We start from the raw sequence: 23,809 nt of genomic DNA, 5'->3' as shown, positions 1-23,809 counted from the left end.
GAATAAAAGTAATCCAGATGAAAATGCTGCTGGTTAGAGGGCATTAAATGTAAATAACCTCTGAAGATTATTCATCTCCTCTACAGTGGACTGGCCCCCTGTCCAAATTTGTTTTTGTCTTTTCTGACTATTATTTTAAAAGTAGTTATGACTGTAATTGTTGAGAAAGATTCAACATGTCCTTTTCAGTATAAATGAAACACCATTGTTCAGCTCAACACACTCAGGGGCTTTGCTGCTGCAGCCTTACTTCATCTGCTGTGACCAGTATCTTACGGTGGCTAATGCTAACGCTACCTGAAGTGAGCAGGCGTCAACATTGAGTCTTTACGACTCTTTGCTGCTGTAGCAAGAGATTAGCATTTCAGCTAAATGCTGAGCACCATATCACATGTTCTCCTCACAGTGGTGAGAGCATGTGATTTGGGTTTAAAGTCCACTGTTTTATTCTGATGATATTATGTAAAGTCAGCAGCATCATGAAGATTCATGATAATGCATTTTACTTGAACATATTATTTTATTCATTATCAGCTATTTAATAATATTAAGGGAATATACAATTTTAAAATATCGTTATGTCAGTACAAATATGTTCTAATGCTTTGGTCCACCACCTCCATTACAGTCCTTTTAAAGTTTATTTAAAATTATTATTTCTAGCACTTAAGATGTTTCACTTAGTTTAAAAAGATTTAAATGTAAGTTTCAGACTCAGTAAAGGATGATAAGGATATATCCAAGATTAGCCTAAGATACGAAATTATTTATTTCTTACATTGTTTAATAAAACAGCAGTAATTATTTTTTGCAACCTGGATATAAACTCTGATACAGTTTGACATGCCAGATAATGTGACACTGTGGATAGAAGCAGTAGCACAATAGTTGGTTATGAAATAGCATTTGTGAACAGAAAGGATTTTACAGAGCTGAATTAATATGCTGTGTTTTATCAGAGATCAGTGTTTGTTTTTGTTCTTCCCACTTCAAGAAAAATCCAAAAAGAAAGAAATGCGTCTAAAAGCTTCAACACCAGGAACAGGATGTGAAACAAATCAGAAATGACACTGAACAAAATGGTAGTTACAGCTTAATTTTGTCCTTATTGAAACGTCAACTCATGCCAGCCAGATGCATCTCAGTGGACATGCACGGACACGAAACATTCATGAAGAAAACCTTTTCCTCTTAAATATACTAAAGCTTCAACATGAAGGTCACAGCAAACATGATCAGCATTTTACAGCCGTTAGAAGTTGCTCTAGTCTTTGTTATTAAAGTGTCATAAATAGTTAGAAAAGACAATCCAGTGATGTCTAGCAAGAAACTTTTGGTGACAGCAATGCAATCGATGATTCGTCATCAACACAAACGGATCTGGGTGAGATGAGATGAAGTCTTGTCTTTTTCCACTGTAAACAAAACAAACACACTCTGTCGGCCGATCCTAAGCTGAAAGTGCCATGTTTTGTCCTCGCTTTAAACTCAGAGGAAACAAGTGCAGCGGCTCTCGTTCTGTTTCTGAACATTTAGCGGTGGAGTTAAAACCAGCTCGTGACTCTGGTCCCCTCTGGAGTCTCGTGCAGGCAGCTCAGCTGGGCAGCAGCCACAGCTCCACAAAGTCCCAATGCTTCCACAGGACAAAGAGCAGCAGGGTCAGCAGGACGGTGGCGGCTACCCGGGCTCGGGTCTTCATCAGTGGGGTGATGAAGTTGGCCAAAGTGGAGACGAAGACCAGCAGCACAGCCATGAGCGCTAGGATGACGTTGATGAGTTTGCCCAGCAGAGCCCGAGCGTTGGCGTTCTCCACCCCTTCCAGCTGCACAACCTGTTGCTGTTGCTGCTGCAGCTCTAGTTTGGTGATGCGGGTCAGGCAGGACTCCACAGCCTCCTGCGTGCATGGGCCCACAGAAAGAGTAATCAAGGTGTGTTTTATTGTCCCTGAGCATAGCTTGTATTAAAGGTCATGAGAACTTCCTCAGCTTTTCACTATAGGAGATGGGGTCCTACATGTGTAATGTTGTCATGTTTTATATTTTTGTTATTTCACAGGACAGATTTTGCTGTTGCCTGAGCTCTTCTGAAGTGGGTGGGACCTTGTTCCCTTCACAGTTAAAATAATAGACACTGTACGGTTTGTGAAACAATCATGGATAAAAATAAAAAATCACTTTAACATAGGTGGTCTTCCACGTCCACACCCTGACCTGCCTGGGCGGACTTCCTCACATACAACAATGTCAGTGGACTTTCTCCTTTGCACTCAGATTTACTACGCGAGCTAGAGCTCACCTGAACTACTGTATTATTCTCAGTGAAGTAGACCTACTGCGCTCTTGTTATCAGTGAAGTAGACCTACTGCGCTCTTGTTATCAGTGAAGTAGACCTACTGCGCTCTTATTATCAGTGAAGTAGACCTACTGCGCTCCAGTCTGCTTGTTCTTTAATGTCTACAACTAATGCAGCAGATTTTTTACCTGAATGTCTCTCGCCCTCTCGTAGGACTGGTAGGCCACTTTTTCCTCCATGCTGGCGAGTTCCTGCTTAAGGTTGGTCATCTCGTTCTGGTGCAGCTCCGTTAAGTCATTCAGCTGCTCTTCCAGTCGCTCATACCTGAGTATTAGATGCAGACACACACAAGAATCCTGTTAAGAATCACAAAAAACATGTTAAAGGCAGGAGAAATCTAATTTTGAACATATTCTTATGAAGCATGGGACACTGCAGTTTATTTACAGACAAGCACGTGTTGGTTTCAGTCTTTTCATGGGATTTGATGACATAGAACATTGCCAGTGTTACTGCTACATTGTGAGGATTATACAAATTAAGCCAAAGGTTTGGGGGATCGCTACCTGTATCTCTCTTCTTGCAGGCACTGTGTCATGTAGGAGTAGTCGCTCTGCAGCTGACCCTTCATGTCCTCGATGGCGTCCTCCATGTGTGCCTGGCTGGTTTTGATCTCCTGTAGGCCCTCAAGTAGAGAGTCCCAAGAGCTGTGCATGTGATGGTGGTGGTGGTGGTGTCCATCCAGTCTGGGACTCCCCATTGTTGGCCCTAATATCCCACCTCCTCCCCCAGAATTACTGCCTGCTCCTGAGCCGGATGTGGCACTGGAGCACTCGTCGTCGCTGCCGTACTTTGGGCTGGAGACCAGAGTGGCACTTCCACTGAGCGCACGAGGTGTGGGGGTATCTTCAGAGTGACCCCCGACTCCGTCCTCGAGTGTGTCCTTTAGGTGGGCGATGTTATCTGCACTGCCGAATTTGTTCCTGATAAGACTGGCAAACTCCCTCGGCTTGGAGACCACGGCTGTGTGAGTGAGGGCAGACACGCCACCTTTGACCCCTTCAACTACTCCACCTCCAAAACCGCTTATCCCAGCACGAACATTGGCCCCCACATCCTTTAATCCCTGCTGCATGTCCCGCAGGACATCCTTGGGCTGCCGGGCTGGTCCATTCTGTAGAGAGGGAAGAGAAATAAGGAAGAAGAGAAGTGGAGGATCTCAAAGGTAGGAGAGAGGTGATTAGGTTTAAGGGATAGAACTGTAGGGAGATAGATAAGGAGAGCAGGCCCTGCAGAGAATTAGGTGAGACACAGGATGATGCATCATTTTAAATAAGTGTTAGGAGATGAGAATCATCAGTCTATATTTGGACACAAATGTCCTCACAAATATAAGACATTTGTTCACATGTGCTCACGATGTTCACTCACACGCACCCATTTTCTCACTTACTTGTTCTATCTCTTTTAGCTTCTTGTGATAGTGCTCTAGTTTTTTGTGCAAGTGCGCTATGGTCTGTGCTGACTTCTGGTTCTTCTTCTCAAACACCTGCTTGATCCTGGACGCCTGCTGTTTGTCTGCATTGTGGGCCAGTTTCAAGTACTCTGCAACGTTGTCGTCGCGGGCCTCCTGCTCCACGCGGATCTGCTCCGTGACCTTCAGGATCTTCTGCTGCAGGTGCTCCAGAGCAGCACGAGTCCGCTGTGGCTCGCCGGTCCCCGAACCCTCAGCGCCTCCGGTCACGACCCCGGACGCTGCCCCTGCTCCGTCTGCACTGATGTTGCTGTCAGAGCCTCCGTGGCTGGTTGTGGAGGGTAGGCCTAGAGTTGCCACCTCGCTCTTGTCCAGCTGGGGGGAGGAGGGGAGAGGTTGTCAGGAATATTACGAGTCCAGATGAATCTATTCAAGTGCAAATGTAGGTCTGTTGAAGATTATTTTGAGGCGCTATGAAAAGGCCGGAGTACAATCCTGACTGTGACTCACTGCAATCTGTCTTTTTCCTCCTAAAAAAAGTATTTCTGAAAGAACAGGCAACATGAAGTTAATCTAAACATTGTACTCTGATGTTGACTCCATGCTCCTGTGTAATTACTGGCGTTACAAAAATAATCATATGTCAAATGTTAGTAATGGTTTATTTCATGGGTCCATAGTTTCTGCACAATATTGCAAAGGTTTGTCCTGGAAGACCCCAGTAATTTTGACCTAATTATAGGAAAATACTGTAATTAAAGTGTTGGTAGAGCTGTGACTCATTTGTTTCAGTCAGCAGTTCAGCTGAACATGTAACATTTCTCTACTAATTCAACATATATTGAGGATTTCTAATAATAAATTAAAAATGAACAAACACAGAGTTGTTTTATTCTACAAAATGTATTTGGAAATCCACAAACGTTGGTCAATCCAACATAAAACTGAACTAACATCCTCAGAACTTTGTTCCCGAGGATAAAAATAGCACATAAATGAGAGTACTTGCAGTTTCTTTCCACCCCTGGTGGCTTTGCTGGTAATTGATTTGGTGGAGGCATCAGAGTACACAGAAAGGCCATCATGCATTAATTAGATGACACATAATTACACTGCTTCCTGCCCTGCACAGTCTGGAAACTCAGCTTCGATACAAACAACCTCCTCTAAAACACGTTTCCTTTGAAATATTGTGAACATATATAGTACATGGTCATTCAAACAATGACTGTGATGACAGTGAAACGTTGACCCTTTATGTGACTCTCTTCATGTGTGTTCTGGATCTTTCTGTCTGATCCTAAACGTCTCCCTGTCTTCTCCATTAGAAAATCTAACATACAAACAGATCCCTGTGGATCCCTGGCCAACGAGGGGATTCCCTTGGTCAGTGTTATATATCCATAGGTTGGCAGATGGTGGGATTGTTAATGAAGCTCTGATGCCAAACACTGTAATCAGACCCAGCTCAGGCAAACATCACATAGCGCTGCTCTAATTCTCTACACGGGACAGTGCGAGGATTTATTTATATTCTGTTTGCGTGACTGTGTGAAATGAGCACAAGCTGCTTGTGCCATTAGAAATCAAGCAGAGCTGAAAGCAGTCGGTGTTAATTTTCTTCAGCAAAGTGGGTTAAATCACATTGTAATGGAGGGGAGAGCAGGTGACTGCAGCCACACAAAGTGAGGTGTGTAAGCGATGGTGCTGCGATAAGGAGGATGAGGTGTGCACGGATGCAAACACAGCAAAACAACACAATGATGCTCGGATCTCACGGCGTCTTTTTAAAAAGGCACATGGTGATGTCCTGTGATGAATTCCGCCTCCCGGAGCTTGGAAGAGAAGCAGGGCTGCAGTGATGGAGATGGCTTAAGAAGAAGAGGACAAGCCTGTGCAGGAGACACACTGTGACAGGACAGGCGGCCGATGGATGCGAGCACATGAGGATGAGACACAAGCTGCACAGCAATAAATTAAATTAGAAACGTTACCATACTGCTTTAATCCAATTTTTGCAGCGCCATTGCAAGTCTGTGTTCGAGGCCCATCCTCCTCCTCCTCCTCCTCCTCCTCCCCCTGTGCACACCGAGGAGGAGCCCCTCTCCTCAAATATCTTCACCCCCAGGTGGCTTGTTGACTGTCACCTCCCTGGATCCTAATGCTCCATTGTTAGTGGCATCGATATCTGCAGCCTCCCTCTCCCTGACGCTCCGGTCTAGGTCTCTCTCTCTCTCCTTTGTGTCACATGCCCCCTCCGCCTCCCTGCCTCTCTCTCTTCTGTTCTCTGTCTCTTTCAGTCTAAAAGCAAATGCTAGTGGCCCTGTCCTATAATGGATGTGGGAGCTCCAGATGATGGAGGAGAATGGGCGGGGGATGGGAGAGCTCGGCGCAGGCGTGCAGGTACCTCAGTGCTGAGGCCAGAGCAGACTCAGGGAGGGAGGAGGGAGGATCACAGCGGGGCCTGTGTCGGATCCTGCTCAGGCCCTTCATCTCCTGGACCCTCAGCAAAGCGCATGCACCCAGTGTGTGCTGGTGTGGGGCTGCAGTGGTGCGGTGCCAAAGTACACGGTGTCTGTCAGCGCAGTGACTCACTCTTTAATTTGCTTCTGCTGCTTTTCACCAAGGAAGAGAAAGTTTGCTGTCACAACAACAGGGATCTGTTTGAGCTGCTCAGCTTCAAGTAGCTTTCACAGCCTCTTTGTGCGTGTGTGTGTGTGTGTGTGTGTGGAAGGATACCCATCAAACAATGGAAACAGTGGAAAACAAGCTTTCATCACCATCATAAAAACTAACCCCAGTTCAGTTCAAAGAGAAAAAAATTACATGTAGAAAAGAAAGAACATTTAGAGTTGAAATAAAATGTGTGTAGTACAAGAAGAAACATAAAACATAAAAGGGGTTTCAGGTATTTGAATACAGGAACAAAATCCTGATGGATGGATGATGGATGGATGGATGATGGATAAGTGGATGACGGATGGATGCATGATGGATGGATGGATGGATGGATGGATGAATGGATGGATGGATGAGTGGATGATGGATGGATGATGGATGGATGATGGATGAGTGGATGATGGATGGATGATGGATGGATGGATGGATGAGTGGATGATGGATGGATGGATGATGGATGGATGATGGATGGATGATGGATGAGTGGATGATGGATGGATGGATGGATGGATGAGTGGATGATGGATGGATGCATGATGGATGGATGATGGATGGATGAATGGATGGATGGATGGATGGATGGATGATGGATGGATGGATGGATGCATGATGGATGGATGATGGATGGATGGATGATGGATGGATGGATGGATGAGTGGATGATGGATGGATGGATGATGGATGGATGGATGGATGGGTGGATGATGGATGGATGGATGATGGGTGGATGATGGATGGATGGATGGGTGGATGATGGATGGATGGATGATGGGTGGATGAATGGATGATGGATGGATGGATGATGGATGGATGGATGGATGAGTGGATGATGGATGGATGGATGATGGATGGATGGATGGATGATGGGTGGATGGATGATGGATGGATGGATGATGGGTGGATGATGGATGGGTGGATGATTGGTGGATGGATGATGGATGGATGGATGGATGGATGGATGGATGGATGATGGATGGATGGATGATGATTGGTGGATGGATGATGGATGGATGGATGATGATTGGTGGATGGATGATGGATGGATGGATGATGGATGGATGGATGGATGAGTGGATGATGGATGGATGGATGATGGATGGATGGATGGATGATGGGTGGATGATGGATGGATGGATGATGGGTGGATGATGGATAGATGGATGATGGGTGGATGGGTGGATGATTGGTGGATGGATGATGGATGGATGATGGATGATTGGTGGATGATTGGTGGATGGATGATGGATGGATGGATGGATGGATGGATGATGGATGGATGGATGATGATTGGTGGATGGATGATGGATGGATGGATGATGATTGGTGGATGGATGATGGATGGATGGATGATGATTGGTGTATGGATGATGATTGGTGTATGGATGATGGATGGATGGATGATGATTGGTGGATGGATGATGATTGGTGTATGGATGATGGATGGATGGATGATGATTGGTGGATGGATGATGGACTGACTTGTAGTCAGTTTGTGTTTTCCTGTTTTGTGTTTATGTCTTTTACTTTTTATAACTTTTACTTTTGCATATTTCTGCATCTGTTTTCTGTCTTTGGTGTCGTTTCCTGTTTATTTGTAGAATTTTACATCAATTCTTCTCATTTTTTGGCTTTTCTAGTCATTTGTTTGACTTTCCAACAGAAGTCAACGGCCCGTCCGTGGTTTTCTGCTCTAGGGGCCCCCATGACCCTCTGGGCCCCTAGGCCTGTGCCCCATGGGGCCGTTCAGTAATTCATCCATACTCAAAGGAGTAAATAAATTCATCATTCAGTACAGGATCCTCAGGCACAGCAGGAGTTAAGCTCAGAGTAGGAGTAAAGCAAATAGTTAAGTTTCATTTATAGTTTCTCACCCACTGCAGCCAGAACTGAAACAAGATGATTTTTTTGGTCCACTTTGCTTTTGCCAGTTTTCTCCAGTGCTCAAATATATCTCAGAGGCAAATACTGTGTTTTTTTTACACCACTGCATAAATATTTATGTGAAAATACTCATAAATTACACTAAACAAATTATATTACAAACTATATTACAGTTTCACAGACAGTAATGCATCAGTAAAAATATTCCAATATTGTAATATTTAATAGTATATTATTTGACTCAGTATAAGTAACAGGGTCAGTATTAGTCTTACGACTACATTTGAACATGATGACCCATGCTTTTAATTTTAGACACCAGCGCACACATACTTGATCATACTTACCTGAGAAAAAGAATAAAACAGTAAGGCCAGAATGACACAACTTCATTTGAACATTTTATTTCAATTTTGAATTTTATGATAATTAAACAAACGCTATATTCACACAAGCCACCATTCCTTGTGTGAATGTAGTTTTCGTACAATAAATAAGAATAGATTTTTTAAAAACAAAACGTAGCAGCTGTGCACAAGCGTCTATGAACATAAGGGCATCACTGTGTGGGGCAACGCTGTTAGTTTAGCTTTGATTTGCAGCAGTGAACATTATAAAGCTGTCAGCTCGTAAGGGTTAACATTGTGGTGACCTGGTTTAACACCCATTCAGATTAACCAATAGCAGCAGGATTTGGCAACACGGACATAAATAAGTGTTGTGAAACAATAAACTAGTTGTTTTCTTTGAGGCAGAAAATAAACACATTAAATGTCAAATTGCACAAAAAATAAACGTCTGTAGCTTAGTGAGTAGTACGTTTGCTTCTGAGAACAGTTTCTCCTAATTTTCCTTTAAATTAGCTTTAAATTCCAGAACAAATGGCGTAAAGGTGTTTGATGGTGGGTGCTGTGGATACACCACCTATCGCCTGTGTGCTGAATTAATTATCTAAATGAACATAAGTGCTTTTAAGTGTTTCATAGACATGTGCTACACTTGCGACCTCCATCTTGTGGTGCCGTACACATGTCAGAGGCTGGGCCAGGGGACTCGTGCTGCTGTGAGACTCAGTTGGCATAGAAGAGGGTATGATGGGATGTCTGTCATTCGTAATCTAAGCAAAGCAGCTGCATGAACAGAACTCAAGCATTTTCCTATGATTGCATGATGGTAGAAAAAACACAATCGCACAGCTGGATATATAAAGTACAACGCAGGACAGGAAGTGCTTGTACGAAATGACCCCTGGTCCTCAAGAAAAACAATAAAAAACATTGTAAAAAACAGTAGTGGACTTGAACAAAGGAGCCAAGAGGCTTCGTTCATTCCTTCTACTGCCAGTCATTCTGCAGCTTTATCGCAGGCGCTCCTTGATTCCTTGTGTGAGGCACTGATGGTGATCAACATGAGAGATGTGTACAGTAATGTGTCCGTCCAGCTTATCTCCCCGTACCGACCTGACTGCTGGAATGTACAGTAGGAAATGTCCCTCAACCCTCTGGCAACCCCTTGATCCAAATGAGTATAAATCCACTTAATCCTCTCTGCTCAAATGCCCCCTTCTTACCCCTGGGAAAAACACCAACCCCCCTGAGTGAATGCTGCACCCTAATTAATCTTAAAGTAATGATGTCTAGCTGAGGTCCTCACTGTTCGCAGGTGATGCACTGGGTACAGGACCTCCTGGTGAGAAGCTGAGCAGAGTCTGTGCAAAGTGCAATATTCCTGAGTGAAGACCTGTCCATGTGGTTTTCTTGGAATATTGGCACCTCAGAGTAAACTGCACTGAAAATCATTCGCCAGATTTGCGTGGCTTCCCAACTACTCGTCTTTTGGCCTGGTAGAAATCTGTTGGGATAAATATCAGGAATTTCAGATCATGCTGGTCGCCTGAAATTACAGCTCTGTGAATGTGAAGACAGGAAATTGAAATATGTACCTGTAATGTTTGTCTGCTTCCTCTTCAGTCCCGAGTTCTCGCTTTTCTCTGGTGTTTTCTCCAGCTTCTCCAGGTTGAGTGCACATCTCTCTGGTGTATGTGGGATGTTCTCCTTTTCACTCCGAGGAGGCTCCACCCTTCCTCTTTTAGGGGTAACTGCTGCCTCTGTCGCCCTATGACCTCCTGCCTGACCCAGACCAACAATACAGGATCTGTAGAGCAGGGGAACCTCGGTTCCTGGGATCCCCTCCCACTGAAAGTCACTGCTCTCCAATGGTTTATCCAAGATGAAGTCGAAGCCCCAGCGCTGTGAGGCCTCCTCCACGTCTTTCCGCAGGGCAGTCTGGTACTCCACCTGCAGCTGCTCTCGGTCGACGGGTCCAAACAGGTTTCGTCGAGCAGGACCGGTCCCCAGGGCGCTTAAGATCCGCTTGTGAGTAGCCATCATTCTACACTGCAGACAACAGAGAAAACACCACTGGTTAATTTGGGAAACTGCTGCCGGGCAATGATCAGCTTTAACACTGAAGGTGCCAGGACCAGCTGCTCGTTCCTTTTCACCCAGAAGAAATTCAGGTTGTTGCCACGTACGACAAAAAACATCGAATCCTCTGTTCAGCATTTTGGCTTAAAAACTGATTAAAACAATCACTTATCAAAGAATGTTGTAAATATTCAAATACAAAAATTCAATATTCAAACTCATCCCATCTTAAACGAAACACAACCTAGAAGTTTCTTCTCACGGCCTCAAATTTAAAACAGAACTTAGACTCACCATTGTTCTGGTGACTTGGGTTTCCCACAGAGCATCTCAGACTGGTGTCACTGCAGAGCTCTTTATAACTAGGAGACCAGATCCGCCCCGTGTGAGTCACTTGTACATGTCTGGACATAGTCTCAGACAAACATGTAAGGGCAAGTCCTCAGCACAGGGTCTGAGCACTGCAGAAAGTCTCCACTAAGTGGCAGTGTCAGACCACAGGGCGACAATCCGCTCAGTGGTAGGTGGTTCACTGTGCTCCACGTGAGCCTGCACCAGGATGTCAGACCCTTAAATCTAGTCATGAAACTCTAAGGGTCACACCGACACACCTGCACCGCACTCACACAAAACTATTTCAGTATGAAAGAGACAAGGCCTTTCTCTGCAAGAGTGACAGGAAGGAATCGGCTGCGTCTCAGGGGAATAATAAGTCGTTACACACATCCAGGAAGGGCTGGGCAGGAGTCCCTGGGTTCCCATTTCAGGGAACAATCAGCAGAAACTCGTACCAGCCCCCCTAATTATCCTGCTCCATGGGCGAGGCCAGATCATCCCAACTACAGTAATAACACGCTGACGCTTATTCCTGATGAAGGAGGTCATATTTTATCTGAGGACAGAAACTGTTCCAGGTTCAGGCAGATTCTGTCAACAAGATGTTCAAATATGCAAATGAGCTGATAAGCAGCTGCATTAGCACAAACTTCAGCCTGAGATCAATCAGCGTGAAATGGACACAGTTCAATTATTCATTTATTACTTTTATTACTTTTACAGGAATAAACAAACGTCATGAGTCTGAAAACTTCGACGCCTTTTCACAGACTCTGTCAGGACCTGATGTCAGCGGGGTCTGGGGACCACCTGTCCCCCTGCCCCCTCTAGGGGCCCCCCTCTCTGAGACTAAACTCTTCCTATGGGCTCCAACATCTACTAAAACACCATCGGTCTTGGGTAAAAGGGGGACAGGTCTTTGGGTCGGGGTTGTTGGGGTGAATCGTGTAGTCACGTCACGCACCAACACGTGACGACACGTGACGACAGGGGGCGGCGCCGGGAGGAGCAATTCAAGGCTGTGGCGGGAGAGCGAGTCACCGGCTCGAGCTCGGAGGCGCAGCTGGATCCGCAGCTGGAGGCGCAAACCCTGCCCAGTTTACTACGGCGCCGCACGTGAGGCTGCGGCTCGTGTCGAGCAGCCACAGGGGCAATCAACAAACAAAAATATTCCGGACTCACTCGGATCCGGATCAGATTAGTCAGTAAAGTCATCTATGGGTCGGAAAACACGAAAGTGGACCTGGAGACAAGATTTCAGTCCAGGCAGCTGTTCCAACAGCTGGACACACCAACCAAAGCCAGAAAAGCTCAACAAGTGAAGCCGAATTTCACTTCAAGTTCAGTTTCAGACTCAGTTACTTACATTTGGTCCGGTCCTCAGAAAATCCTCCTCACTTCAGACTCTGAATGAAGCCGGTTCCTTGTGTCCGTGTGGATTTGGGTTTCAGCTCCGATGTGACAGATATTCCCCAGGCTGATGCTTCCTGACCCAGAATAAGTCCGAAACCGTAAACCCGTGCTCCTCGTTCGCGTCTCCAAGTTTCTCTCAGGCACGGGCCAAACTTTTATGCGCTCCGGTGGGCGGGGACCGTCCGCTCCGGTCCGGAGGCGGGGTCTGGTGGGTCCCACACGTGGATTTCGCCAGATAAACACACGAGAACACGTGAGAGTTGGCTCCCGTGTAGATGGGAGGAAATTCCAGCTCAGCCCGGACCAGCACGGCCCGGGTCTGCCTGCAGTGCGCATGACAGAGCACAGGGGCGACTGTCCCGGATCACGTGTTTCCAGTCAGGAAGAGGAGAGAAAACTCCTCCGGCTTCCCACAGTGAATCTGACAGGACACAAAGCAAAGAAACACACATCACCATGTTCAGTGGTGGTTTCTACTGAGTTAGTACTTAGTTAATGACGTTTAATCAAAATGGAAGAATACGACGGACTGACCAGCAGCTTTATATTATTACACACCCTGGACAGGTCCCCAGTCCATCATCTGTACCCCCTTAGTCCTAACCAGGGTCCCAGGGACCTGCTGGAGCCTATCCCAGCTCTCTCTGGGTGAAAGGCAGGGGTCCACCCTGGACAGGTCCCCAGTCCATCACAGGGCCACATAGAGACAAACAACCTCACACACTCACACTCACTCCTATGGGCAATTTAGAGTCACCAATCAACCTGACATACATGTTTTTGGACTGTGGGAGGAAACCAGAGGACCTGGAGAAAACCCACACAAGCACAGGGAGGACATGCAGACTCCACACAGAAAGGCCCCTGATGGGTTTCAGACCAGGAACCTTCTTGATGTGAGGCAACAGGGCTAACCACTAATCCACCGTGCTGCCCCCACTACAGCAAACCCTCTGCATTTTTACAGCTGAGTAGACGTTTTATTATCTGTCAGCTGGGCCTCGTCTTATTCAGGCTTTGGTTCAGCATAAACTGTCTGGACTACATATGTCCACTTAGTTAACCATTTACTGACAAGGTCATCGAAGGAGCAGCTTTAGTACCTGCAACTAAACCTATTTAACGTGTATGTACTTTTGACACATGACTTTTACGTGGTTGTGTGATGCTTTTGTGAACAAAGCACAGGTGATAATATATATGATATATATATATTATACAATATATATAATAGTGGAGGCTGTATACACATGTGAACAAGTCATTATAGAAAATGAATCTGCAGAAGGACAGTCTCAGAGTGTGGTCTAGTTTACAACATACACTCATGAATACACCTTGATTTACTTGAATGGCCAGTCACATGCATAATGTGAATGTTGTATCCATGATCATTTTCAGTCATGAAATAATTATGAAGCACTTAAAAATGTTGTACAGTGTTTTGGCACTATGGTCAGTGATCGGTCTGAAATTTGGTTTAGTCTCCCTGGTGGCCAAACTAACGTGGGCCCGCAAATGCAGCTTGTTGTGCTGTTTTGATTTTGGTTTGCACAGCAAACAGCCAAGAAACAGACTTTCCCGTGTAACCACAACTTTCTTTTTCATTTTTACACTTTCGTTTTTGTGGGAATTACACAAACAAGATGTGAACTCCAGTTACTGGTGCATGGATTTGTCTAAAACTGATGTTTCAGTCACTTCTAGTCTAAATGCTAAAGATATAGCTGTGGTCTGAAGGATTATCAAACAAATATCAGAAAAATCAAAAGTAAAATCCTGAAGATATTTTCAACAGAAAACTGAGAAAAATGTCAAATCCTTTTTGAAATTGGTTATTTTCTGTTAAATAGATATACAGATAGATTATATATATCTATAGATATAGATATATATATAGATAGGTATACAGACATCAATATACAGATATAGATAGATGATACATAGCTCGACAGACAGATATATAGAAATACAGACAGATATATAGAAATACAGACAGATAGATCGACAGACAGATATATAGAAATACAGACAGATAGATCGACAGACAGATATATAGAAATACAGACATAGATCGACAGACAGATATATAGAAATACAGACATAGATCGACAGACAGATATATAGAAATACAGACATAGATCGACAGACAGATATATAGAAATACAGACAGATAGATCGACAGACAGATATATAGAAATACAGACAGATAGATCGACAGACAGATATATAGAAATACAGACATAGATCGACAGACAGATATATAGAAATACAGACATAGATCGACAGACAGATATAGAAATACAGACATAGATCGACAGACAGATATATAGAAATACAGACAGATAGATCGACAGACAGATATATAGAAATACAGACAGATAGATCGACAGACAGATATATAGAAGTACAGACATAGATCGACAGAAATACAGACAGATATATAGAAATACAGACAGATAGATCATCAGACAGATATATAGAAATACAGACAGATAGATCATCAGACAGATATATAGAAATACAGACAGATAGATCATCAGACAGATATATAGAAATACAGACAGATAGATCATCAGACAGATATATAGAAATACAGACAGATAGATCATCAGACAGATATATAGAAATACAGACAGATAGATCGACAGACAGATATATAGAAATACAGACAGATAGATCGACAGACAGATATATAGAAATACACAGATAGATCGACAGACAGATATATAGAAATACAGACATAGATCGACAGACAGATATATAGAAATACAGACATAGATCGACAGACAGATATATAGAAATACAGACAGATAGATCGACAGACAGATATATAGAAATACAGACAGATAGATCGACAGACAGATATATAGAAATACAGACATAGATCGACAGACAGATATATAGAAATACAGACATAGATCGACAGACAGATATATAGAAATACAGACATAGATCGACAGACAGATATATAGAAATACAGACAGATAGATCGACAGACAGATATATAGAAGTACAGACAGATAGATCGACAGACAGATATATAGAAGTACAGACATAGATCGACAGAAATACAGACAGATATATAGAAATACAGACAGATAGATCATCAGACAGATATATAGAAATACAGACAGATAGATCATCAGACAGATATATAGAAATACAGACAGATAGATCATCAGACAGATATATAGAAATACAGACAGATAGATCGACAGACAGATATATAGAAATACAGACAGATAGATCGACAGACAGATATATAGAAATACAGACAGATAGATCGACAGACAGATATATAGAAATACACAGATAGATCGACAGACAGATATATAGAAATACAGACAGATAGATCATCAGACAGATATATAGAAATACAGACTGATAGATCGACAGACAGATATATATAGAAATACAGAAGATAGATCGACAGACAGATATATATAGAAATACAGAAGATAGATCGACAGACAGATATATATAGAAATACAGACAGATAGATCATCAGACAGATATATAGAAATACAGACAGGTAGATCGACAGACAGATATATAGAAATACAGACAGATAGATCATCAGACAGATATATAGAAATACAGATAGATCATCAGACAGATATATAGAAATACAGACTGATAGATCGACAGACAAATATATAGAAATACAGAAGATAGATCGACAGACAGATATATATAGAAATACAGACAGATATATAGAAATACAGACAGATAGATCGACAGACAGATATATAGAAATACAGACAGATAGATCGACAGACAGATATATAGAAATACAGACTGATAGATCGACAGACAAATATATAGAAATACAGAAGATAGATCGACAGACAGATATATATAGAAATACAGACAGATAGATCATCAGACAGATATATAGAAATACAGACAGATAGATCATCAGACAGATATATAGAAATACAGATAGATCGACAGACAGATATATAGAAATACAGACAGATAGATCGACAGACAGATATATAGAAATACAGACAGATAGATCATCAGACAGATATATAGAAATACAAATAGATCATCAGACAGATATATAGAAATACAGACAGATAGATCGACAGACAGATATATAGAAATACAGACAGATAAATCGACAGACAGCCATAATGTGAAACAGTCTAAAATCAGCTCCACCAGGCTGCACCTTCTCCCAGTCCAGACCCTCCGTCCTCCGTGGGCCGCCTGTTACATAACAGTGGGTGGAAATACCGCAGGTTTCTCGGTGGATTCCCGCGGGCTCCCGAAGACTGAGACCCGTCTCCATGGATACCGTGAGTCATCGCGTCAGCGACGTCACTCGGGCTTGAGTAACTCGTGGAAAAGCGCGCGCAGATTTGAGAGCAGCGTGTCCATCTCTCGTGCCGGTTCACGTGGGCCGATGCGTGAACACGGAGCCGTGGGCTCGTTCAGGGTGTGACCGAGAACAACGATTGGACGGTGGGAGACACGGACGACAAGTCTCAGCAGACACTAATGTAATCCAGGTAACAGGTATGGCTCTTATTGTGGGTCCCCAAGAACGTGACAGGCTCCACTCACACTATCAGAAGGCCGTGTTTGGATAGCTTATCGTGTGAAACTCTCTCAACCGGATTACACAACCCTCCATACAGGACCTGGACCCCCAGGTTGGTTTTTGACTCCTTGACTTTCTGCACCAGGGGACAAGTGAAACCACTTTCACCCGACAAATCCAGAAAGATCCACTGCTGTTAACAGCAGGGTCCACAGAGCCAACAATGGGAGATCTACAGTCCGACTTAAATATGAAACTCACACTTTAATAATAAACCTTAAACATCGGTCACTTCACATCAACATTATTCACTAATATACATTTAATTCAGTGAAACACTATATAATATATATAATAAAGACAGCACATGTAAAACAAGCAAAGGAAAAGCAAAACTATCCGTGGCCTTCAACAAGTAAAATAAATTAAATCACTTAATTTGTATGAGTCAAATCATTTTAGCACTTTGCCTGTATGGAAATAAAAGACTGGGACATTGAGACAATTGTTTTCTGGGACAATCAGAAAACTAATTGATTGTTGGCAACAGAGCTATCACACAAAGATGTTCACAGTCATATAATCAGAAGGACTTGACTGTCATACAAAAAGCCCTTTAGACACTTGAAGGCACAGCAGGGCCCTCTTGTGGAAAAAACGAGCTTACGACACTGTGTCTGTATTTTAGTATCTAAACAGGTGCAAGAAAAACACAAACACTAAGCATTTTTTTTTTTTAAACCAACCAGAATTTTAATTGAGTAACAATTTCACATAGAACGAAACAAAAGTGGAAAAAAAATACACAGACCTGTGTTCATTACATTTTTTTTTTGTTTTTAAATCAATGCCATAATTTGGCATCTTGAATGAGGGTTCCTTTAAAACAAATTAACTATCAAACCAAACCTTCAGTATGAAGTTTCAAGTTGGCTGTACAGACTAAGAAAAGGAGGAACTTTATTACGCATCTTTCCAATCCTTCCTTAAAAATGCTGGCATTCACATAATAAAAATGAACCTACTCACACCATAGGTCGGACTACGTGGTACATTCACTGACAATAACCAAAGCGCTTAGATTAGCTAGTGGACTGGAATGCTGGGCGGCACAACTCTTTCAGGAAGGACGACATGGGCATGACTTAGGTGAGGCATCACTCCTTCGCACACACCCATTCAATGCATTTGAAAACTACAGTAAGAAAGATGAAGGGATACTAAAATGCTTGATTGCTTTAAAAAAAAAAAAAAATCCAACACAAAAACGGCCTAATGGCCACGTTGTAGTCCATCACATGAAAGGGCAAAACCTGTACAACCGTTCATCTTCATCACCCTTCACAGACATTCCTATTTCCTGTCATTAGATCTGGAACGGCTGTGAGAAAGGACAAAAACATGAGCATTATTCTCAGTGATCTGCTCTCTAGAAACCAAAATGGATCAACAGAAGTTTAAATAGGCAGATCATATCTCTAAACTTTACAGTTATCACGTTAAGACACATGACAGTCCTGAGAGAGCTCAACAGCGTATCAGTACCTCCTTGATCGAGAGAAGGATCTCGAAGGTTTGTGGTTCCTGTCCCTGGAGAGGGACCTCTCCCTCCTCCTGTCTCTGGAGAAAGACCTGCAAAAGCCAAGCCACCCCATTTAGGTAAACGCCGATTCAATTTTATTCACAAGAAAGGACACATTAGTTTGCTGAAATGCAAACGAGTATCTGCTAAATACACATCCCTGGTATGATGGATGCATGACTACATGAAATTCCATCTGGGAAACACTAAAATAATGCCCTAAAAACATTATGTGCATTACCAATATTTTTGAGTGACTATGTCAGAATATCTTTAACGTGTTTTCTCTCCTATATTCAAGTTTCAGGGCTGAACAATTTGAGTCCACTGTACAGAAACCAGAAAGCTGACATACCTGCTACGGCTGCGGCTGAAGCTCCTCCTGCGTGGGGATCTGCGCAGGAAAAATACAAGTGTTAAAAACAAAGACATATGCAGCGAATCGCCCGTAGAGCTCCACGCTATTTTAATCTTTTATTTTTTTTTTTTTATAAACGTGGGCCCTCTTCATTTTCGCCCTCTGCCTATCGCGTATACGTAACAATACGTAACTCAAAATGGAAATAAAAGACTGGGACATTGTTCCAGAAAACAATTATCTCAATCAGTAAACTAATTATTGGCAACGGACCTAGCACCCAAAGATGTTCACCTACTCCACGGTACACCCTAAAATTTCTTCAGAATGAATTACATTGTAGAGTTTAATATGAACTGGTGGAGTAGAGCATGTCCTAGAATTATACAGGGGATTTTTCTGTCTCTGCCTCAAAGCCCATTAAAAAAAATCTAAATGAGCCAATCAGCTCATTGAACACTGAACTGTGGACTGGCCCTGGTGTGGGAATAAAAAACACACAGAGGCCACCATCAGCATGAAACTAGTCCAATGCACTGCAAGGGAGAACATAAGGAAATGGAGGCTAGTAAAGTCCATTAAAATCTGCTAAAACCAACCATACAGCACAAAGGGGGGTTTGCGTGACCTCATAATACTGCCCAGAGCCCCAGGACCTAGCAGATGATTATTGATAATCGAAATTTATGGACATGAGAAGTTTTCCAGACATTTGATGTTGGGACCATTCCCCTTTGAAACAACGAATTACAGTAGTGGTGGTGGACAAAATGACAACCAAAAAAAAAAAAAAAAAAGGAACCTTTTCAACCCAGCTGTCTCTTCACTTTCAAAACTGTAATCAGCAGTGTACTGAATGAAGCAGGAAAACTTACTAGTATTTTTGGTTTTCAACAAGCTAGATATGACGAAAGGGAGGCAGACTGTCGGCCGGGTAGGTAGAATTGGCTGAATGGGACTGGCCAGATGCTGCAAGGTGATTAGGTGGCAGGCAGATGGGGGCTGGCTGAGGCTTTTTTCCTGCTTTAATTGGTTAGCCGAAGGCTGCTGCCGGTAGGTTGTAGACATTTGGGAACGTAATACGCTGATTGGTCGGGAATGTGAGGTGGGCCGCTGCCTTTTGGGTTAAGGTTGAAGGAGGAGGAGGTTGAGAACGGCATGCTGAGGAACCAATGGGCTGGTGCAACCTGACGACTGGCCATGCCTGGGTCATGTGACAGCACCAGCCAAGCTGATTGGGGCACGATGGTCAGCAGTCACATGATGCTGAAAGAGGACTAGTTGATTGACTCAGAGGGTGGTGAGAAGAGGCATGGTGGTGGCTCTGCAACGGGTTTCATTCTTATTAATATAGATGAAAAATAAAAAGCATCCTCAAATGAAAAGAAAAAAAAAGCATTACATTTGGCACTTTCTTCCCCCAAACAGATTACACTTCTGACATAGGAATTACCTATTACCAATTACCTAACACTTCAGTCATCTAATCTGCCACTTTAAAGCAGCTCAAATGTTAAGACTTTCTGAGAGTGCACAAAACATGTACACAAATAAAGTCTTGCAGGCCAGATTTTAGATCCCACTGTATATCTCAGCCTAGCGTTGTCTTCACGTCATATTTGGTTATAAAGGTCTATCTGCTGTTCGGATCCCTGCATAAAATGACCAATAATGTCAATGAAGATGAAATTGCAAGCCTTACACATTTGTGACAAATGTACAATCAGCAGAGCAGATAACACTACAATACCTACACTGGAAAAACAACTACCAGGAAATATATGGTGAGTAAGAGAGTGGAAATCAGTAACTCACGGAGCACATTTACAACAAAGAATAGATCCAACGTTTGTCATTTGGCCACAGTTAAACAACATGTAGGTCACCTTCGTCTAGGTGGGGGGCTACGTCGCCTGTAGTCATCTCTGTCTCGAGGACGCCGGCTCCACGAAGGGGGGGCACCACGAGTGCGACTGCGCTTCTCTCCATTGGACAGCTCTACACGCACTCGGCAACCACACAACGTCCTATAAAACAAACAATGTCCTCATGTAGCAAAAATATATCTTGCTTCTCTTATTTTGGCCACTGTCTCTCATCATTTCATTGTCTCTTACCTTCCATCAAGCTCTCGCACAGCATCAGTTGCATCTCTGGGGTCTTCGAATTCTACAAAGGCGAAACCTGGGGGGTTCCTGGCTACCCAAACACTGCGGAGAGGTCCGTAGTAGCCAAATGCTCTCTCTAACTCTGTCTTGTTTCCATTGTTTCCCAAATTTCCAACATAGACTTTACAGTCGAGAGGACAGTCACGATGCATGACTGGATCTGAAAAACAAACTAAGTTACTCACACAGATCATTTAAAATTCATTAAGTGGCTTCTACTTTAACACAGCCACGACCAAAGTGCTGTGTAAAGTTAACTTTAATTCACTAATAATTTCTAACATGTTATAAACAAATGAAAAAATACATGTAAACAGGAGGTTACGCGTTTCTACTGGAAAACACTGAACCAGTAAATGAAACCACGTTACACGGAAGTGAGACGTAAAAACGAACGTTAATGTGCATTTTTTTAATCTAACTTACATCATTTACTTCAACATCTTCCACTGAATAATGTCCACCACCCAAAAACAACGTGTTATTTGATAAACATTACACGAAAACCCCTGCATTTATCATCTAAACTACAAAGACGTTTAGCAAAGCAGCTTGGCCTACTTTTCTGGCGGAGCGCTAAACCTAGCACTCTATGCTAAAGCTAACCTTAGCTTTAAGGCGTTGAACGTGTTCGCTAACATCAGACCAATTGATTGGAGCAACTATTGACCCAACTAACACAATTATCTATGTGCGACCTTTAAAAAAGCCTGAGCCTGTTTCACATTTTGGTTCGCTTGTTCCTCGACCATTTGGAGACAATGAGCGCTAACAGCTAAAATGGCTGTCGTCGTGCCAAGGCCTACTATTCGGCAGCGGGGCACTGGTAACGAGCACAGATCTTAAACAGTAACGTTGGATTAAATACCAGTAATCACACAAAGCTGAACAATATATGTGCAGTTCCAGTACACAACACGATTAAAGGTTTCGTCCAAACCCTACCGTTTTCTTTTTTGCGATTCGTAGCTGAGACTATCCACGATCCTCCTGCCAGCGCGATCGGCTCGTCGATGGAAAATGGCGTGACGGAAGATGCGTTTGGCTACCAGGCTGCTGCTCCCAGAGGGGCGGGGTAAATTCGCTTTTTGTGTAATTTCTATGAAACACTCCATTAGGAACATGCCTATTTGATATATCAGTCCCCTAACACATAACTGATAATGCAAAGACCTAATATGCTTTGATTCAATGAGATGTAGTGTTGTAAATATTTGGGCTTTTTATTGGATGATTAAACAGAGAACCGTTTTACGAGCGCACACCATACAGCTGCCATACCATTTGTGGCCACAGCGTAGGAGTCAATGCAGCTGTGGCGCTGTTTCACGTAAATTATTGAATAAAGTGCTGTACCATGTACAATCCGTAGAAGAAAAGTAAGTAGAACCTTATTTTATTAAATTTTGTCTTTTAATAAAAACCCATAGTTTTAGTTAAATTATCGTCATTTTGTCATTTTTTGTAAAGTTTCAGCTAATTTTACTCAAGAAATTACATATTATATATATACACCTTAACACAATAACTCATACAGTCACACAGGCAATAGACATCATTTACAACATCCATCCATCATCTATACCCCCTTATTCCTAACCACAGGGATCTGCTGGAGCCCATCCCAGCTCTCTTTGGGTGAAAGGCAGGGGTCCACCCTGGACAGGTCACCAGTCCATCACAGGGCCACATAGAGACAAACAACCTCACACACTCACACTCACTCCTATGGGCAATTTAGAGTCACCAATCAACCTGACATACATGTTTTTGGACTGTGGGAGGAAACCAGAGTACCTGGAGAACACCCACGCAAGCACAGGGAGAACATGCAAACTCCACACAGAAAGGCCCCTGATGGGTTTCAAACCAGGAACCTTCTTGCTGTGAGGCAACACTCATCCACTTTTCTGCCCTAATTTACAACATATTACTGATAATAACATCTACCTCTATATTATAATACAAAGCATTTTATCTGATTGATTAAGTATTAACATTCAATTCTATGATATAGACTATGGAGGATTCCCCTCAAAATAGTGTTCTGACAGTACCTGAGACAATATAATATTTACTGACCAGGGTATATCAGTGTTCACATGGGGAAATGACTCGATTAATTACACTCTCACTTATCAGTATATGAAAAATTATTATTATTTTCTTTTTTATTGATCCCAATTGGGATGAGCTGTTAGTGGGCATAAATGTCTCTCAAACATATCGCACACTGTAAATGGTTGCGATTCCTCACTGTTAGCTTTGTTGTCCCACTGTCTCTAAAGCATCCATTTTTTTAACAGCGCTTATTCTCTGTTAATTTTATTTCAAGTCAATTTTCTACTATTTGTTTCTTATTTTAATTTTTGCCTGTGTACTTTTAACTTGTCTTTTATTTTCTGTGAAGCAGTTTGAATTACTCTGTGTATGTGAATGTTGTCATGCTATTGAATAGCACGTTTGGGCTTCCCTTCAGACTATAGTTATGGCTCAGTAGGGCCCTACTCACCTACTCGAACCTACTGGAAAGTTCAGTAGGTCATTTTCATCCCACAGAACTTCATTGTCGTCATTATGTAAGTTACAACAACTACTCCGTTATATTTAGGCAGTAAAACATGTTGGTTAGGTTTAGAAAATAAAA

The 23,809-nt window shown here is 42.8% G+C and overlaps 3 protein-coding genes across 4 annotated transcripts; all 3 read right to left on the bottom strand.

Moving 5' to 3' along the window:
* Positions 1-1,594: 1,594 nt before the first annotated feature.
* tmcc2 (transmembrane and coiled-coil domain family 2) lies at positions 1,595-5,822 on the bottom strand. The gene is made up of 5 exons (XM_026306502.1): positions 5,762-5,822; positions 3,747-4,142; positions 2,860-3,467; positions 2,482-2,617; positions 1,595-1,894 (listed from the first exon to the last, which is right to left on the bottom strand). The coding sequence occupies exons 1-5, from the start codon at positions 5,762-5,764 to the stop codon at positions 1,595-1,597; spliced, it is 1,443 nt and encodes a 480-aa protein (XP_026162287.1). The 5' UTR covers positions 5,765-5,822.
* Positions 5,823-8,884: 3,062 nt separating this feature from the next.
* cdkn1a (cyclin dependent kinase inhibitor 1A) lies at positions 8,885-12,760 on the bottom strand. Of its 2 annotated transcripts, none has more exons than XM_026306540.1 (3): positions 12,456-12,760; positions 10,270-10,723; positions 8,885-10,178 (listed from the first exon to the last, which is right to left on the bottom strand). In XM_026306540.1, exons 2-3 carry the CDS (start codon positions 10,715-10,717, stop codon positions 10,123-10,125), a joined length of 504 nt encoding a protein of 167 aa, XP_026162325.1. In that variant the 5' UTR covers positions 10,718-10,723; positions 12,456-12,760; the 3' UTR covers positions 8,885-10,122. The 2 variants fall into 2 exon arrangements, with proteins under 2 accessions (XP_026162325.1, XP_026162324.1); XM_026306539.1 differs by lacking the exon at positions 12,456-12,760 and adding an exon at positions 11,048-11,098.
* Positions 12,761-17,780: 5,020 nt separating this feature from the next.
* Positions 17,781-22,245, bottom strand: srsf3b (serine and arginine rich splicing factor 3b). Its single transcript, XM_026307620.2, has 6 exons — positions 22,108-22,245; positions 21,112-21,322; positions 20,881-21,021; positions 18,992-19,030; positions 18,600-18,686; positions 17,781-18,435 (listed from the first exon to the last, which is right to left on the bottom strand). Exons 2-6 carry the CDS (start codon positions 21,312-21,314, stop codon positions 18,408-18,410), a joined length of 498 nt encoding a protein of 165 aa, XP_026163405.1. The 5' UTR covers positions 21,315-21,322; positions 22,108-22,245; the 3' UTR covers positions 17,781-18,407.
* Positions 22,246-23,809: the final 1,564 nt, after the last annotated feature.

Source organism: Mastacembelus armatus, chromosome 5 (genome assembly GCF_900324485.2).
Source record: "Mastacembelus armatus chromosome 5, fMasArm1.2, whole genome shotgun sequence".
NCBI lineage: Eukaryota > Metazoa > Chordata > Actinopteri > Synbranchiformes > Mastacembelidae > Mastacembelus > Mastacembelus armatus.
Note: the sequence above shows the minus strand (reverse complement) of the source record. Positions and strands in the feature narration are given on the sequence as shown.

Excerpts from the sequence above, each read along its gene's own strand:
- tmcc2 (XM_026306502.1), bottom strand. Across the intron at positions 3,468-3,746 it reads AGCTAAAAGAGATAGAACAA|AATGGACCAGCCCGGCAGCC; the intron begins GTAAGTGAGAAA and ends CCCTCTCTACAG. Across the intron at positions 1,895-2,481 it reads AGAGGGCGAGAGACATTCAG|GAGGCTGTGGAGTCCTGCCT; the intron begins GTAAAAAATCTG and ends CCATGCACGCAG.
- cdkn1a (XM_026306539.1), bottom strand. Across the intron at positions 10,179-10,269 it reads GAAGCAGACAAACATTACAG|ATTTCTACCAGGCCAAAAGA; the intron begins GTACATATTTCA and ends TTATCCCAACAG.
- srsf3b (XM_026307620.2), bottom strand. The coding sequence starts at position 21,314 with ATGCATCGTGACTGTCCTCTCGACTGTAAAGTCTATGTTGGAAATTTG. Across the intron at positions 21,022-21,111 it reads GTGCGAGAGCTTGATGGAAG|GACGTTGTGTGGTTGCCGAG; the intron begins GTAAGAGACAAT and ends TTTGTTTTATAG. Across the intron at positions 18,436-18,599 it reads TCCTTCTCTCGATCAAGGAG|CCGTTCCAGATCTAATGACA; the intron begins GTACTGATACGC and ends CCTTTCTCACAG.